This window comes from Daucus carota, chromosome 6 (genome assembly GCF_001625215.2).
Source record: "Daucus carota subsp. sativus chromosome 6, DH1 v3.0, whole genome shotgun sequence".
Classification (NCBI taxonomy): Eukaryota; Viridiplantae; Streptophyta; class Magnoliopsida; order Apiales; family Apiaceae; genus Daucus; species Daucus carota.
The window spans coordinates 39,460,503-39,475,394 of record NC_030386.2 but is presented as its reverse complement, the minus strand read 5'-3'; the positions used below and the strand labels follow the sequence as shown (position 1 = coordinate 39,475,394).

Here is a 14,892-nt window from a genome sequence, read left to right as displayed (position 1 = left end):
ATTATGAATGTTAAAGAATGTTTATATTTAAAATTGAAATCTAAACGGTATTTTCCTGACCACTTAAAATTGTGATAGATAGAGATGACCAAAATGCAAATAATAACGGGTTTCGAAGATAACCATTAAAAAAAACCTTCAGAAAAGCTGCTTAGTTTTGGGTCTCAACTCTCAAGCAACTACCGAGCAGTTGTGACTGGAAGCCTCAAGCTTCATGTCATAAGTCCAAAATTTCCTAGTTTTATGAATCCTGAAATGCATTAAATTTAGAACAAGTTCTACTGATGCATCCTGTCAGACCCCTCTCTCCTCAGGACATATCTGGTGCATTCCCTCTAGTGTATCTCTCCATCAGCTGACTTAAGTCTGCATCAAACTTCTTCTCAAGCCTTACATCTTCCTCGAAGCGTTGCCGCTTCAACTCGGCCTTCCTCGTTTCAAGATTATTAAGAAGTTTGTCCCTTTCTTCAGCAAAATTGTCCATCTCTTTCTGCTGAGACAAAATCAACGTAGCTCCCTTGTTGATCCTATTTCAAGAACCCAAAAAAGAGAAGAAGGAATAAACACAAGGAATGTAACTAATTATCACTACAAATCGGGACAGCAAAAAAAACCAATATATCTGTGAAGTGAAAACTTAACAATATCCTTTTTATTCGCAAAGCTACTAGCACCCTACATATTTAGCACGAGCTCTAGCAGTAAGGCGATTGATATAAATTGCATCACAAGAAAAAAGAGTAAAAAGGGCTTACAAGCTCCGTAAAAAGAGGTTACACAAGATGCAAATCATAAATAGTACATTAAAGAATCAGTGAAAAGAAGATGACTACATACTGACTTAAACTTTGTAAGCAAAACCGGCAACACAATTCAGAAATGCAATCAATCTACAACCGAAAGGCAAACAAAGCCGAGAGAAGGGTTTACTAGCATCCCCATCATGCAGAAACGGTTATAATACCGGCATTATATGTAAACTGAAGATTTTTTACATCACAGAGAAAGAACATGCGGATAAGGCATAAACACGAGTAACGCCTCCAATATACTATTTGCATCTTACCTGAATTGGCGGTCCTCTGCTGAAGAGGGTTTCTCCATATAAATCTTCATCTGATGCCGTTTCTCCTGCTGTATCTTCTCGAATTTCTCCTCCTCCTCAATGCGGGCTTCGTGGATAAGCTTGATTTGCTCTTTATAAAATTCTTCTTGGTAGTCCATCTAAAAAATTGCAATTCCCAACACCAGTTAGAAATGCACCAAGAAGCTAAAAAAGATTCATTGCCAGCAATGTAAAATGAAGCTGAAAACTACAACTATGACATAACAAGCTGGGAACAGTTAGAAAATGGACCTGACAACTAGAATTGTCACATAACAAACTAGGATCAATCAGAAAACTGAAGCTGACAACTACAAATGTGACAGAAAATTGGGGAAAGGAAACATTACAAAAGTAAAGAATAATATGTATACTGATAACTGTCACCGAATCACTAGATAATTCAAACAAATACATAAAATTAGATAGTCCATAATTTATAATGGAGATTGGAGTCTAAAAAGATGTCGTACTATTACTACTCTCCAAAAACTGAACAAGCTACGGATGTGCCTCCAAGAACTGAAGTACTCAAAAATTATCAAGAAGTGCAGACAAATACAATGTCTGTCGAGATAGTAGGTGAGCAATAACAAGAATATATCACATAGAACTTAAGATGACTTGTTCAATGAATAAACTTTATAATTAAGAAAACAAGTATTACGAACAGGTGACAAAATTTTAGTGAATCGCGAGGCAGCTTTGTACACACTCCATAACAGCCATAAAAATATTTTCAGTTTTTCACTATGTATTGCAAAGGATCACTCATTACCTTCTCCTTGTTTTCCTCATGATGCACTTTTGTCATTTGTCGCACTATGCGATTCTCTTCCTGGGTCTTGCGCAATTTGTCAGACACAGCAGCAAACGAATCATGATATACTTTGGCCTGTTTAATCTCCTCGAGAGCTCTTTTCTTGTAGTAGTTGAGGAGATGATTGTCCTCATTCATCTGCTTCATCGGATTGACAACCATCTCTTCGTAGGACCTCAATTCAAATTTCAGTTTGGTTTTGCCTAGCCAACAAAGATAAACAATATAAACTTTTATGAAAAGAAGGAAGGAAAGTGAGGGAATTGGTACTTTTAACACAAATAATGTTAAAAAAATATTGTACCGTGCGCATGCTGGTTAAAATGATCAATATCTCCTTTCTCTGCCAAATAACCATACAGCAAACGCTGCCCGCCAGGAAGAAACAACTTCTGACGACGAGCCCAAGCTTCACGATTCGTTCCTTCCTCCTCGAAATGCTTGCTTAATCGCTCAGCCTCCAAAAAACCAACAGCGGAGCCCTCAAAGATCAGGACACTGATACCTCGATGCCCTTGCGGGCCATAAGAATGCCGGGACTTCACGGCTTCATAAGCATTGAAGTACTCAAGAAGCTCAGCGTTTCCCATGCCAAGCCACTGAAAATGCAATAGTAAGTAAAGAGGTAAGGCCAAAGGAACAGCACATGAAGAAAGTTTGATCATCGTATGCTCGTCAGCTTGGAAAGCTAGATTCGTCACTCTAAAAATCAAGGGTGCATTATGTAATAGCATATAAATAGAAATTTACCTTTCCATTGTCATCTTGGTCCAATTGTGTGTTCATGATCATCACCATTGGAGGCCAAACTATTTTCCTGTCTCTTACAACGTTTTCGTTCAAACCTTTCCACTTGCCAAACGCTTCGCCAGCAGGGATCACGGAAGCTCCCCTCAAACGCAGCTCCTCATCCAAGAGTTGGGCAAGTAGCCTGTGGGCCTTTGCCCTTCTTTTGCCTTTAGTTTTAGCATGGGTCGTCAAGGCCTGCAGTCCACGATACCAGTCAATAGCACCAGGTCCACCAGCACAGGCTGGGCAGTGCCACTCCCTACCAGGTTCACTAGTTTCCTCTATATTCATCTCATCTAGGGTTTTGAAAAAACCCTTGAGCGATGAGGTTTTCTTGAGAGTTTCGTGACTCTTCTGGCTTTCATCAGAGTCATATTCTTCCGAGTCATATATATCTTCAGTATTAAAATCATCTTCGTCACCGTCATTATCATCATGTCTCTCTTCCTCCTCGTCATACGTAGCATCGGCAGGGTTTGAAGCAGATACATTACCAAAATTTGCTACCTGAGATGTGTTATTACGCCATTGCCATCCATTCTCAAGAGGAGGAGGAATAACAGCTGGTTCATCATAAATGTTCTCATACACTATTGAGGATGACTGGTTCCAAACTCCTCTGCCAGCAGAAGGCCATTTATTGTTACCTGCTGGTGCTGCAAAGGCATTCACAGAACCCTTCCCCACCCAGGCATTGGCGGGCTGCTTAGGTCCTGTCCATGCATTTGAAGTCCCCTTAGACCCTGTCCAGGGATTACCTGATACTTTTGTCCCTGGATACACACTCCCCACATTTCCAACAGAATTTTTTCGGGGCTTTCTCGCAACCTCCTTCCAGCCTCCATCTTGTTCAGAATCGAGACTTATATCTGACACCCAATCAGCTACTGGATCGGCCCAACTATCAGAAACTTGGGAAACATTTTTGCCTTTCGCTTTACCAGTTCCACCAGCAGCAGGTAGTCTTGCACCAGATCCGCCCCCTCTTCTCGAACTCATACTTTAACTGGCGCAAACACAGTTTCGAAAGAAAAATATCATTTAAAAAAACATGTTGTGACAGAAATCACAACTCGTAAAAGTGGTATCATGGTACATCAGTCATTAATGTATATTACACGAAAATTTGATACACATTTAGCATATAACAAATATTACAATAATATAAACACAGAGTGACAAGTTAAAACAAAAAATTCAATACATAGGACATGTACCAAAAATAAAAGGCTAATTATCAGCACACATGAACTACGGACCAATTCATACTTTGAACATCAAAACATCTAAATAAACAATTAAAACTACAACTGTTCACATAAATTAAGCTTAAACAAAGTACAATAACACAAACCGATACAATATAGGAAATATAAGAGCACAGGAAATATAGTGGATATATAAAACAAGAACATAAATCCCACAGGAGCTAACAACAAAAACACACCCACACTAAAAGAACATTTGCAAGCCCAAATTATAAGGCCCAAAGTAATTTTATCATTAAAACACTTTAAAACATTTAAATAAGCAGGCAAAACACAAATGCACGCACTGATCAAGATTAGAACCCCTTGAATCACAAAAACAAGTTCAAATACCAGAAAAGACATAAGCTAATATAAGTAAATATAACAGCGCACACAATTACATCAAAGAAGTCAAGATCGTAAATTCGTATTTACACTTTTGACGTGCGAGAAACTAAAAACACATAAAAAAACTACTTACATGATTATAAGTCTGACAAATATAAACTATAAAGCCTTTTAATCAACAAAACATGTATATAAACACCTAAAAAACAATTAAAACACAAATATACACATAGATTGGGCTTAAAACCCCTGAAATCACAAAAAATAATATTCGAACACCGAAAACAAACTAAAGAATACACAGAAAGAATCGAAAACATTAAACAAGTATATATGGTGTATACATACATTTTACTCCCAAAAACAATACAAACACATACAAAACACCTTAGCACACTAAAACCCTAACAAAGACGAGCCCTAAATCAATTTAATCAACAAAATACTCAAATAAATAACTAAAAAAAAACAAAAAAAAAACAAATGAAAACATGGACTAAGCATTAAACCCCCAAAAAGTCGCTAAACCTAGCCCAAACACATACCAAACCCCTTACCGTAATAAAACCCTAACAAACAAAAGCCCTAAATCAATTTAATCAACAAAAAATACATATAAACATATCACAACACAAAAAACCACAATTGTACACATAGACTAGGCTCTAAATCCTTAAAAAGAATCGATAAATCAACTAAAGCTCGCAGAGATACAAAATCGCAGTGAGATAATCGAGGAGATAGAGCAATAAATGTACCTGAAGATGATTGATAGAGATGAGACGAGTTTCTTAGCGAGGGTTTTGTGTGTGTGTGTGGGGGGGGGGGGGGGGGGGTATTTCAGAGAGAGGGGGTGAAATAAGTATGACCGGGGAGTGAAAACAAGGGGCGTGAGGACTCAACACTTGAAAAAATTGTTATTAGGTGTATAATTTTTTTAATATCCGGTGGGCCTGGATTTGGTATTTCTGGGCTTTTGTGGAAAAGATTTAGACTATATATTTTACTTTTTCTTTTTTCGGGTTTCTTTTTTGTTAAGTTTTGTTTTAAGATGCAGGTATTACGTTTTGTGTTTCAAATTAAACTTCCAACATTAATTATCACTCTAAATTCACTCTATACGAACATCAAAGGAATTCTTCAGCATGGAAATGGGAATGTATGAGTAATAATGTAGATTACTACATCTCAGTTTCACTTTCACTGTATCCAAATATGGTTTGCTAGGTAGTAACAATTCACTTTCATTTTCTACCTTCCATATATATCACTTATCACATATAAGCCAAAGTCAACTTTTTCAAAAATATACGAAACAGCCCCTAAAATTGGAATCTGTTACCTTTTGCGAACAGGTCTTGTGAATATATATTTGGGAAAATTGGATAAAAAATGCACAAGTTTCTTTATTAACTAGATTAAGTTTTACAAACACCGCATTACTTGTTACTAGTTATTAGTATACTATTAAAGTCGCAATGGCACAAATGCAGTTGTCAAGTCCAATGACAATGGACAACCCCTTCAATACGACATTGTCGAAAAAGATGTGGGGTCAGAGTACCACAAGTCTTCTCCACAACCATCTAGGAATTCCCTAAAACGCAACGCATAATGAATAAATTCAAGTCAAAACCCATGAAATCCCTCAGTATACAAGCCTTGAACATATCAAGCGTTCAGGCCCCCTTCCCCCAATCACCCACTCAATGTGCATTTTAAAAAAGCCCCGTCTTGGTTTTTCTTTTCAGACATTAAAGTTTTATTGTCTAAATTTCCCCGGTCATCTTGTATGTCCGACGGTTAGATAATAAGCTTTCTTGAATGAAAGAATTATCACGGTGAACTGCCGGTTCATATTGTTGAGATTCATTCTCATTTTCAAAAAAAAAAAAAAAAAAAAGCCCCGTCTTCATTCACTCATTGTGCGTTTCAAAGAATCCCCGAAGAAGACTTGTTGGGCTTAGACACTGCAACTTCTTTGACAACTACATTTTGGAGGGATTGTTCATTGTCAATGAAATCATGCAGAGGACTAAGGAGACAACCACGTTTGCCATTGTTGCTTTAACTATATTAGTAATTAGTAACGTGGTGTTAGTACAATATAGAGTTTTGTCTTGTCTTTAATATGCTAATATTAATTTAGCCCATATATACTTGTACATGCAAATCCTAAGTTGAGACTCCTTGGTGAGTATGAATATTTATTTCTACATAAGAAGACACGATGCAAAATTTATACTTGATTAATCTAATAAAGAAACTTGCCACATATTTTTTTTTCCTTTTTTCCCAAATTTTCTATGTTTATTCACAAAACATGTTTGCAAAGGTTACACATTCCAAGATATAGTGAGATGCACAACAGGAAAACGTCTAACAATACTCCTAACAAAACCCGACCAATTAATAACACAAGTCCAACTTATAGTTCATATCAAAATTCGGCTGAACTAGTCTTGTCTCCCAAAATTTACAAACACCATAAACAAAACTACCAACAGCAAAAAGCCAATATATTGAAGTCCTTATCACACACGAAAGGAACATACAAACAACGTTGTTATTTAGACCTAGTGTGACAATTACATGCACACGCATAACAATCCCCTATCACCTATTAGGCTATTACGGAGCTTCACAACAATCACTCCCTCTTTCCTACTGAAAACCACCATTTATGCTCTTGAACAGTCAAGTACGCACTTAAGTTATCCCATCATGACAAGACTGATCAACAAAAGAACAAAACATTTTAACATTTATAAACATTCCTAAGTTGAGACACCTTGGTGAGTTTAATATATGTTTTTACAAAAGAAGAAACAACACATCTAATTCTTGTAAATCAAACACCATAAATTTTAAACATATTAAACTAATAAAGAAACTTGCCATGCATACTTTTTCCTTTTTTTCCCCAAATTTTCCCATATATATTCACATAACTTGTTCACAAAGGTAAAGTAGTCCAATTGTGGGAGTCATTTGGGCCATTTAAAAAAGTTACTTTTGACTTAAATGTGATAAATTACATATATATAACAAAAAAATTCAGATATAGTAAGGTGCACAACTGGACAGACAAGTCCAATTTATGGTTCATATCCAGTGTTGTTAATGGCGCACTTAATCGCGCGATTAGGCGCAAGATCTCTTGTTAAAAAATGTGCGCTTTAGCGCGATTCTGAAATTGTCCAAAAGGCACTAAAGGCGCTAAGAATTGCAAAAAAGGCGCTCATAATATAAAAAGACAATAATACCCTTAAAAGGGTAAAAGGAGAAAACGCCCACTTTAGGATTTCATCTCTCGAATCTCAGCCGCTCAACTCTTATTCTCTCAACATCAAGTCTACAAGTTGAAGATGATGAAGAGGAAGAAGAAAAAAGAGAATTTGAGAGGCCGAAGATTGAGCTCAGATAACACCACAGCTTCCAAATTAGAGAACTTCATTGATTAAGGCTGTATTATTGGCACTTTTATCATGTTATTCATGCTCTTTGTTATGTTAAAATGTTAAGACTATGTTCAGTATTACTTATTTGTTAAATCCTTGAGTAATTATTTTTTTGGCCAAAAGGCGCGCGATTAATGGAGCTTCGCGAGTCATGCCTCAAATTTGGGTCTTGCGCTTTTTTACAATATGCGCCTTAAACACACTGTTCATATCAAAATCCAGTTGAACTAGTCTTGTCTCCAAAAACTCACAATCGCTGTGAAGAGAACTCCCAACAACAAACAGCCTGTATATTGAAGTCCTTATCACACAAAAGGACATACAACAATGCTATTTAGACCTAGTGCGCAACTACATGCACACGCAATAACAAACCCCTATAACCTATTAGGCTATTACGGGGCTTCACAACAAACACTCTTCCTTTCCATCTGAAAACCACTATTTATGCACTCGACCAATCAAGTAAGCACTTAATTTATTCCATCATTACGAGCCTAAATAACAAGAGAGCATAAAATTCATAAACATCATCGAAATTCTTCCTGATCATAATTTCTCCATACTAAGCTTTATGATAAAATTCACTTTTTCCTACTAATAAACCCTAATCCTATACTCAAAGTTTCATAAACCAGGCATATTAGTCACTTCATCAATCATTCACAAGCATAATCAACAATAAAACAATCATTACAAAGTAAACATAATTGTGTATAGAGGGAGTACCAGCGGTTCGGCTTTGGTGAAGAACGGATATCTGGGCCGCCGGTTCAGTACGCTGTTGTTTTTGTCGTCCACCAGCGGCGTCGGCGGCCGTTGCCGGCGGCGTCATGGCGATCTGATTTAAGCTTGAACCCTAACTGAGAGAGAGATTGAAAGAAATAAGTTAGAGAGAGCATGGTGAAGTTGTTCCAATCACATTACGCCACGTGTACCAGATTTTTGAATTCGAGGTATGAAACCGTGTTTTCTTGAGATGTAAATAAACATTTGTTTTGTTAGTATATTTTGGTGTATATTCTTTTCAATTAATTCTAATTCCTTTATTAGTAATAGATCGAAAATTTAAGGTTTTTTATGCGAATTATTTGATATATCCAGTATAGTTTTTATTAGTGGCTAAAACATTACTGACAATATGATCATGCATTTCTTGAATTCCAGCTCTGATCGACATTGTAATGAGCAAAATCGAATTAGACCCGAAAAATCGAAACGAAATGTGTCATAAACTTCACTTTGATCCTAATTTTCTAAAAAAAAGGCCTAGACCAAATAGCCTGAAATAAAATTCGGCTTAGTTTCGTCTGTAAATAATAATATTTCGGTTCAGACTGAATAGTCCAAACAATATATAATATTAATTTATATTTATGTTATATATATATATTTGATATATATCTTATATTTTATGATTATAATTTTTAATTTGTTAATTTAATTATATATATCTTTGAAGAAGTGGTGGTGATTAATTAATATTATTTTTCAAAATAAAATCATAAATTTTAGCTTTATTTGTAATATAAAATTTTATTTTTAAGATAATTTCGGTTCTTTTAAACGAACCGAACTGATTTTTTTCGATTCAGTATTTTTCGGTTCATAATGAAATTTCATTCCAGAAAAATAAAAGTTCAATTATCAGTCTATCCGATTCAATCCGATTTTGAACCAAACCAACCGAATGCTCAATCCCATCATACATTATTTCCGGTATATAACAAATATTCCATCCGCCCCGTCCAATCATGGTCTTGATGGAGTATATAACAAATACTCCCAACGTCTCGCCCATTTGTTTTACGGGAAATGCTAGGTATGAAAAAGTTTGTTAAATTTTTCTTTAAAAAGTACTTAACACAGATTCTGGTAGTTTGCTACACATGAAACGGAAATTAAAACAGTACACAGCCAGATCCTGGTAGCAAGTTTCCCACAACCACTCGAATCACCAGAGAAAAGATAAACAAAAAAAGGTTTTGGCTTTGCCTTGTGTAATTTTCACATTTCACTGATAGGTAAGGTGTTTGTCAGCACTACTACCAAACAGACTACGAATCTTTATATCAAGAAAATGAAGTCGTAATGCAACATATATGTAAACGTTTTGCATTGAGTTCATAAAACAGGAGAATCAGTCGGACTCCGGATAATGAGGTTTTCAGACACATTTGTCATTTTGCGCTGCTACCCCTAATGCTTCACCCAAGTTAAAATTGCCCCTCATAGTTCTCCTGCCGACTCCTCCATTGCCTTTTCTCATCATTGCAGCAAATTCTCCGTAATCTATCTGCCCATCCTGCAATGTAAGCCTCTCATTAGCAAATAAGTAGAACTGTTTTGTGATCAACAGCAGGTTAAGCCAGTAGTGCAAACTTTTTAAAAGACGGGTATCAAAGCAAAAATTATTTAATTTTAACTTGAGCAGATATATCTTCCTAAGCACATAACCTCTCATTAGCAAATAAGTAGAATTTTTTAAATTTTGTTGCAGCAAACAAGACGGACGTGTAATAAATACTTCACTCTAGTAAACTTACATTATCTTGGTCAATTTCTCTAATCATCTCATCAAGGTGAGCTTCACCTAAACCAAATTCATTGCAGGCCTGTTGCAGCTCATCGATGGTTATGTAACCACTGCCATCTTTGTCGAAAAATGAGAATGCTGAAACTAGATTTTCCTCTCTCTCCAGCTTATTCAAGTGCACAGTAGCTGCAAGAAATTCACCATAGTCTATTGTTCCACTGTTGTCAATATCCGCCTGCAAAACCCAACAAATCATAAGTGCGCAAAATAACTAAGAGCTTCATATTACTGTCAAAAAATCTAATCGAAGAGCATCAACTTAAACTCTAGAACACTTTCTCTTACAGCATCCATGAGATGCTGGATCTCAGACTCCATGAGTTCAGAACCAACTCTTTTCAAGCCTTCTTTCAATTCATCAAAAGTGATAGTTCCACTGTTGTCGGTGTCTATCATTTTAAACAATTCCTTCAAACCACCAATTTCTTCTTCAGAGAGCTTCTCAGCGATGACCTACACACAATCAAAGTTAGCTGCTAGTATTGCTAATAGCCGAATATACTAATCTTAATTGATTTAATTTAAGTGCAAACAAAGCCCGATACTATTTTTGGTTCTCATCTGCTTTACCATTCATACATAAGATAAGACACAAGTCGACTGGCATATATTCACATGCATAGACACACACTACTCGAACATACCGTCCATGTTACAAACTAGGGGTCAACTCATTTGAGTAAATCAAGACAGTGCTGGGAAAATGTCAATGAAGATCATTTCACACAAACATTAAAAAGTCAATATATTCCTATTTAGACCACGCAACACAAAATTCTTTTTAGCAGTAGAAAAAGCCGCTAACCATAGGTATGAGAAGCAGTATATTAAGACCTTTTTTGAAAAAACAGCAAGAACAGGACAGGGACATCAAAGAACTGCAAAAATGGATTATAAAGTAAATGCGCAAGAGAGAATTCAGGCTATATTTTCTTTACTGACAAAACAAGAAAAAAGATATCCAACGCTGTTTAATCGTGAATGCTTGGGAATGGGATACGTGATTTTGTAGTTTAACTTGTACAATAGTAGACACTCAGGTGAGCGAGTATAGTTGGGAGGGGAAGCAAAGTTGTATGGTGTCTGGGAAGAAAGACTTGCAACCTATCTCACTCCCAGACATTGATATAAAGTTTCAGCACCACTAATAGGTTCATAAGAAGCTTAACGACATAGGTTTGCATCAATAACAAATAGATCTTACTCGCAAAGCCATCTTTTTAAGCTTGTTCATTGCAGAGAATTGTTTCAGACGTGATAGCACTGCAGAATCAAGAGGCTTATCGGGGGCAATTCTATCATCAACAATCCATGGGTGGCCTGTAAGATAAATTGTAAAGAATACTTCCGACAATTAATACATATTTATGACTAGAATATACAAAATGGAAAATTTGGTTTCCATAAACCACATACACACCCCTTCACTCTAGACATGAAAAGAAACTTACATAATACTTCATGTGCACTTAGCCTCTTCTTTGGATTTCTGTCAAGCATTTTACGTATCAAGTCCTTGGCACTATCAGAAATGCTAGGCCATGGTTCAGATTCGAAATCTAATTTTGCTTGTAATATCTGCCTAAAGATTCCCATTTCAGTTTCTGAAGTAACGAGATGTACAACGAGTTAGCTATGACTGATGGCCAAAATATTTTTAGATAGCTTATAGAGAATTTTTTTTTTTACCACTATCTCGATAGTTATAAGACCCAATAAGAGAGATACCTGCCCAAAAAGGGGGAACGCCACTAAGTAATATGTATAATATCACTCCTGCACTCCATACATCTGATTCTGGTCCATAATGCTTTTGTAATACCTCTGGGGCAACATAGTAAGGACTTCCAACCACGTCACAAAATGTCTCACCTGGATAAGAAAATTTTTAAAAAAATCAAGAATTGAAAGTCAAATATTTACGTTATTAAGCAGAGATGCATGTAAGAAAGGAGAGGACATTAGGAAAATTGACTTAGCATAACATATGAATATAGAATATTTGTCAGAACGGATTACTAGCAAAAAACTAGAACTGCTTGTAATAGATAAGTGAAGTTCGTGAGAGTTTGTATCAGACTCATTATGGATATCCATTACTTATAGTTTGTAGTCGAATAAGATTTACACGACTTGAATTCGAATTCAATAAGTAAGGAGAATCTCAAAATAATAGTATTCAGTATTCACTCATTCAGCTTATTTTCATGCATTTAAGCTTCAATAAAATCAATGATGGATAGCAATAGTAATATGTCTCTAAAAACATGTAGTTAAAGGGGGGTTGATAAGATGAATATCAGTTGAAGCTCTCTGATGACACACATTCATGCGTGTTTGTAGTCTAACACAATTACTTAGAGCCCATTGTACTCTAAAACAATATTATGGCCATTGTAATCTAAAACAACATATGGCCATTGTAATCTAAAACAACATATGGCGATTGTAAATCTAAAACAACATATGGCCATTGTAATCTTAAACAACATATGGCTGTGACAAACAAAAAACCAGGCATGACAAGAAAAAGGTAGAAAAATACAACTACTTCCAGATATAAAATCCATGTTAAACAATTCGACCCAAAAATGAATCGAATAATAGAACTGCACAGATTTTTACTTATTTGAAAATACAACAGATTAATAACTGAGTGCCAGCCTGATGAGTACAAAAAACGTCAAATTCAGTCCTTGGACAGATATCTGCATCACAAAAGGACCAATATCCTCTCAAGCAATATGCATCAGTTAAGATGATGAAATATTACTACCTATTTGCAAGACAATAATTAACAAGTTAGTTTGACTGCAGTAGAAAGTTGAGGAATACCCCACATTATTCGAAAAACCAAGTCAAATTAATCGTGAACTTCTAAGTCATAGGTTAATAAGAGATGAATAATAGATCCAAGGTAGGTTCAAGCAAAACCACAAAACATATGAAGCAAATGCAGCTGCCATCATCCAGCTTATGAAAAAGCCAGAATTAACAAACAACAACATGAATTTGAATTGACAAGATTACAATAAAATTGAAAAAGGTGAAATATTTACAAATAGGTCAAAATATATATATATCTTTAATACATCAAGCCAGTTAAAAATAAAAATACCACATCACAGTCTAGCTACTACATCATATGTATGAGGTACCCAATTTCCTAACCTGGCTTATAGAAAACAGACAAGCCAAAATCAGTCGCTTTTAGGGCAGCATCCTCATCAGTACTCAAAAACAAGAAATTTTCCGGCTTCAAATCTCTATGCATAACCCCTAAAGAATGACAAGCTTCGACAACCCCAACAATAGTTTTCAAAAGCTTAGCAGCTTCCCTCTCACTATACTGACCCTTCATCACAATCCTATCGAAAAGCTCACCACCAGCACACAACTCCATAACTATGTGAACAAAAAGTGGATCTTCATAAGTGCCTTTAATTAAGACCACGTTTGGATGTTCAGATAAATGATGCATTATTTGAATCTCTCTCCAAACATCTTCATAATCCTCTTTACAAATCAACTTTTTCTTAGGGATTGTCTTGCAAGCATAAAGGGTGCCAGTAGCTTTCTCAGTACAAAGATGGGTTGTCCCAAATTGACCTTGCCCTAATTTTTTCCCAATAGTGTACAGCTTTTGAAGCATTTGGGTCCTATATGGAAGTACCCAAAAGTTGGCCTTTGCAGGCATTGGGTTCTTCACATCCCCTGATGGATTTGGTGTTGATGAAGACATCTCTCTCTCCCTCTCTCTCCCTCCCCTGACGAATGAAGCCAAGAATCTCTCCCCTCTCTCTTTCTCACTTGATGAATGAATTAAGAATCTCTCTCCCCCCCTCTCTGTGACTTGAATGAATCAATAAGATTAAACTGAAGAATATATGGTAATAGAGATCATTCCTTTTCTACTCCCCAGGGTCAGAGATGAGAAGAAACAGTCAAGAAAATCAAGTCTATGTAATAAAAGATCAATCTTTCCCTGAAATTTAGGGTAAGAGATAAGAAGAAACTAGTGAATGACTCAAGAAATCAAGAATTAAAAATAAAAATCATTTTTTTTTCATCGCTGTTTCACACTAGTATACTCCATCAAATATCACTCAGATCTTCCTATTCTCTCCCCAGATTTTGTCGCTCTAAATTTTCTCGGATTCCTTGTGGCCTGTCTTCTTATGTTTTGTGTTTTTTTAGATTTTCTGTTGGTACACCATAAATTATTGTCTGAAAGCTTTTATTTATATATATTTTAGTTTTTCTAAATTATTCATGTATTCTTCTTTGGGAAATCTACAAAACTACCTACCTTTTCTTTTATTGTTTTCAAAAATACTATTTTAAAAATACATTTTCATAAAAAAAAAATTCAAAAATACTGTTTGCAACTTTTGCAACCTCATTTGCAACTACAGGCGGCGCCAGCCGTGTTGCAACCTGATTTTAAGTTCCAGTTTTAAAATGTCATTTTCGACCTCATTTATATATATATATATATATCGATCCCGAAAATGAGGTCGAAA

General features: G+C 35.7%; 2 protein-coding genes across 2 annotated transcripts; both read right to left on the bottom strand.

Moving 5' to 3' along the window:
* Positions 1-94: 94 nt before the first annotated feature.
* On the bottom strand, positions 95-8,643 carry LOC108228171 (protein SUPPRESSOR OF GENE SILENCING 3). Its single transcript, XM_017403683.2, has 6 exons — positions 8,503-8,643; positions 2,676-3,720; positions 2,230-2,524; positions 1,884-2,128; positions 1,067-1,224; positions 95-527 (listed from the first exon to the last, which is right to left on the bottom strand). Exons 2-6 carry the CDS (start codon positions 3,711-3,713, stop codon positions 311-313), a joined length of 1,953 nt encoding a protein of 650 aa, XP_017259172.1. The 5' UTR covers positions 3,714-3,720; positions 8,503-8,643; the 3' UTR covers positions 95-310.
* A 1,099-nt stretch (positions 8,644-9,742) lies between these two features.
* LOC108227798 (calcium-dependent protein kinase SK5) lies at positions 9,743-14,586 on the bottom strand. The gene is made up of 7 exons (XM_017403144.2): positions 13,541-14,586; positions 12,098-12,241; positions 11,821-11,973; positions 11,574-11,689; positions 10,655-10,822; positions 10,320-10,544; positions 9,743-10,078 (listed from the first exon to the last, which is right to left on the bottom strand). The coding sequence occupies exons 1-7, from the start codon at positions 14,109-14,111 to the stop codon at positions 9,941-9,943; spliced, it is 1,515 nt and encodes a 504-aa protein (XP_017258633.1). The 5' UTR covers positions 14,112-14,586; the 3' UTR covers positions 9,743-9,940.
* Between the last annotated feature and the right edge of the window lie 306 nt (positions 14,587-14,892).

Coding starts and splice junctions, on each gene's coding strand:
- LOC108228171 (XM_017403683.2), bottom strand. CDS start 3,713: ATGAGTTCGAGAAGAGGGGGCGGATCTGGTGCAAGACTACCTGCTGCT. Junction 2,129..2,229: donor TTTTAACCAGCATGCGCACG/GTACAATATTTT, acceptor TTTGTTGGCTAG/GCAAAACCAAACTGAAATTT. Junction 528..1,066: donor GCAGAGGACCGCCAATTCAG/GTAAGATGCAAA, acceptor TTCTTGAAATAG/GATCAACAAGGGAGCTACGT.
- LOC108227798 (XM_017403144.2), bottom strand. CDS start 14,111: ATGTCTTCATCAACACCAAATCCATCAGGGGATGTGAAGAACCCAATG. Junction 11,974..12,097: donor CGTTCCCCCTTTTTGGGCAG/GTATCTCTCTTA, acceptor TCGTTACTTCAG/AAACTGAAATGGGAATCTTT. Junction 10,823..11,573: donor TTAAAAAGATGGCTTTGCGA/GTAAGATCTATT, acceptor GATTGTGTGTAG/GTCATCGCTGAGAAGCTCTC.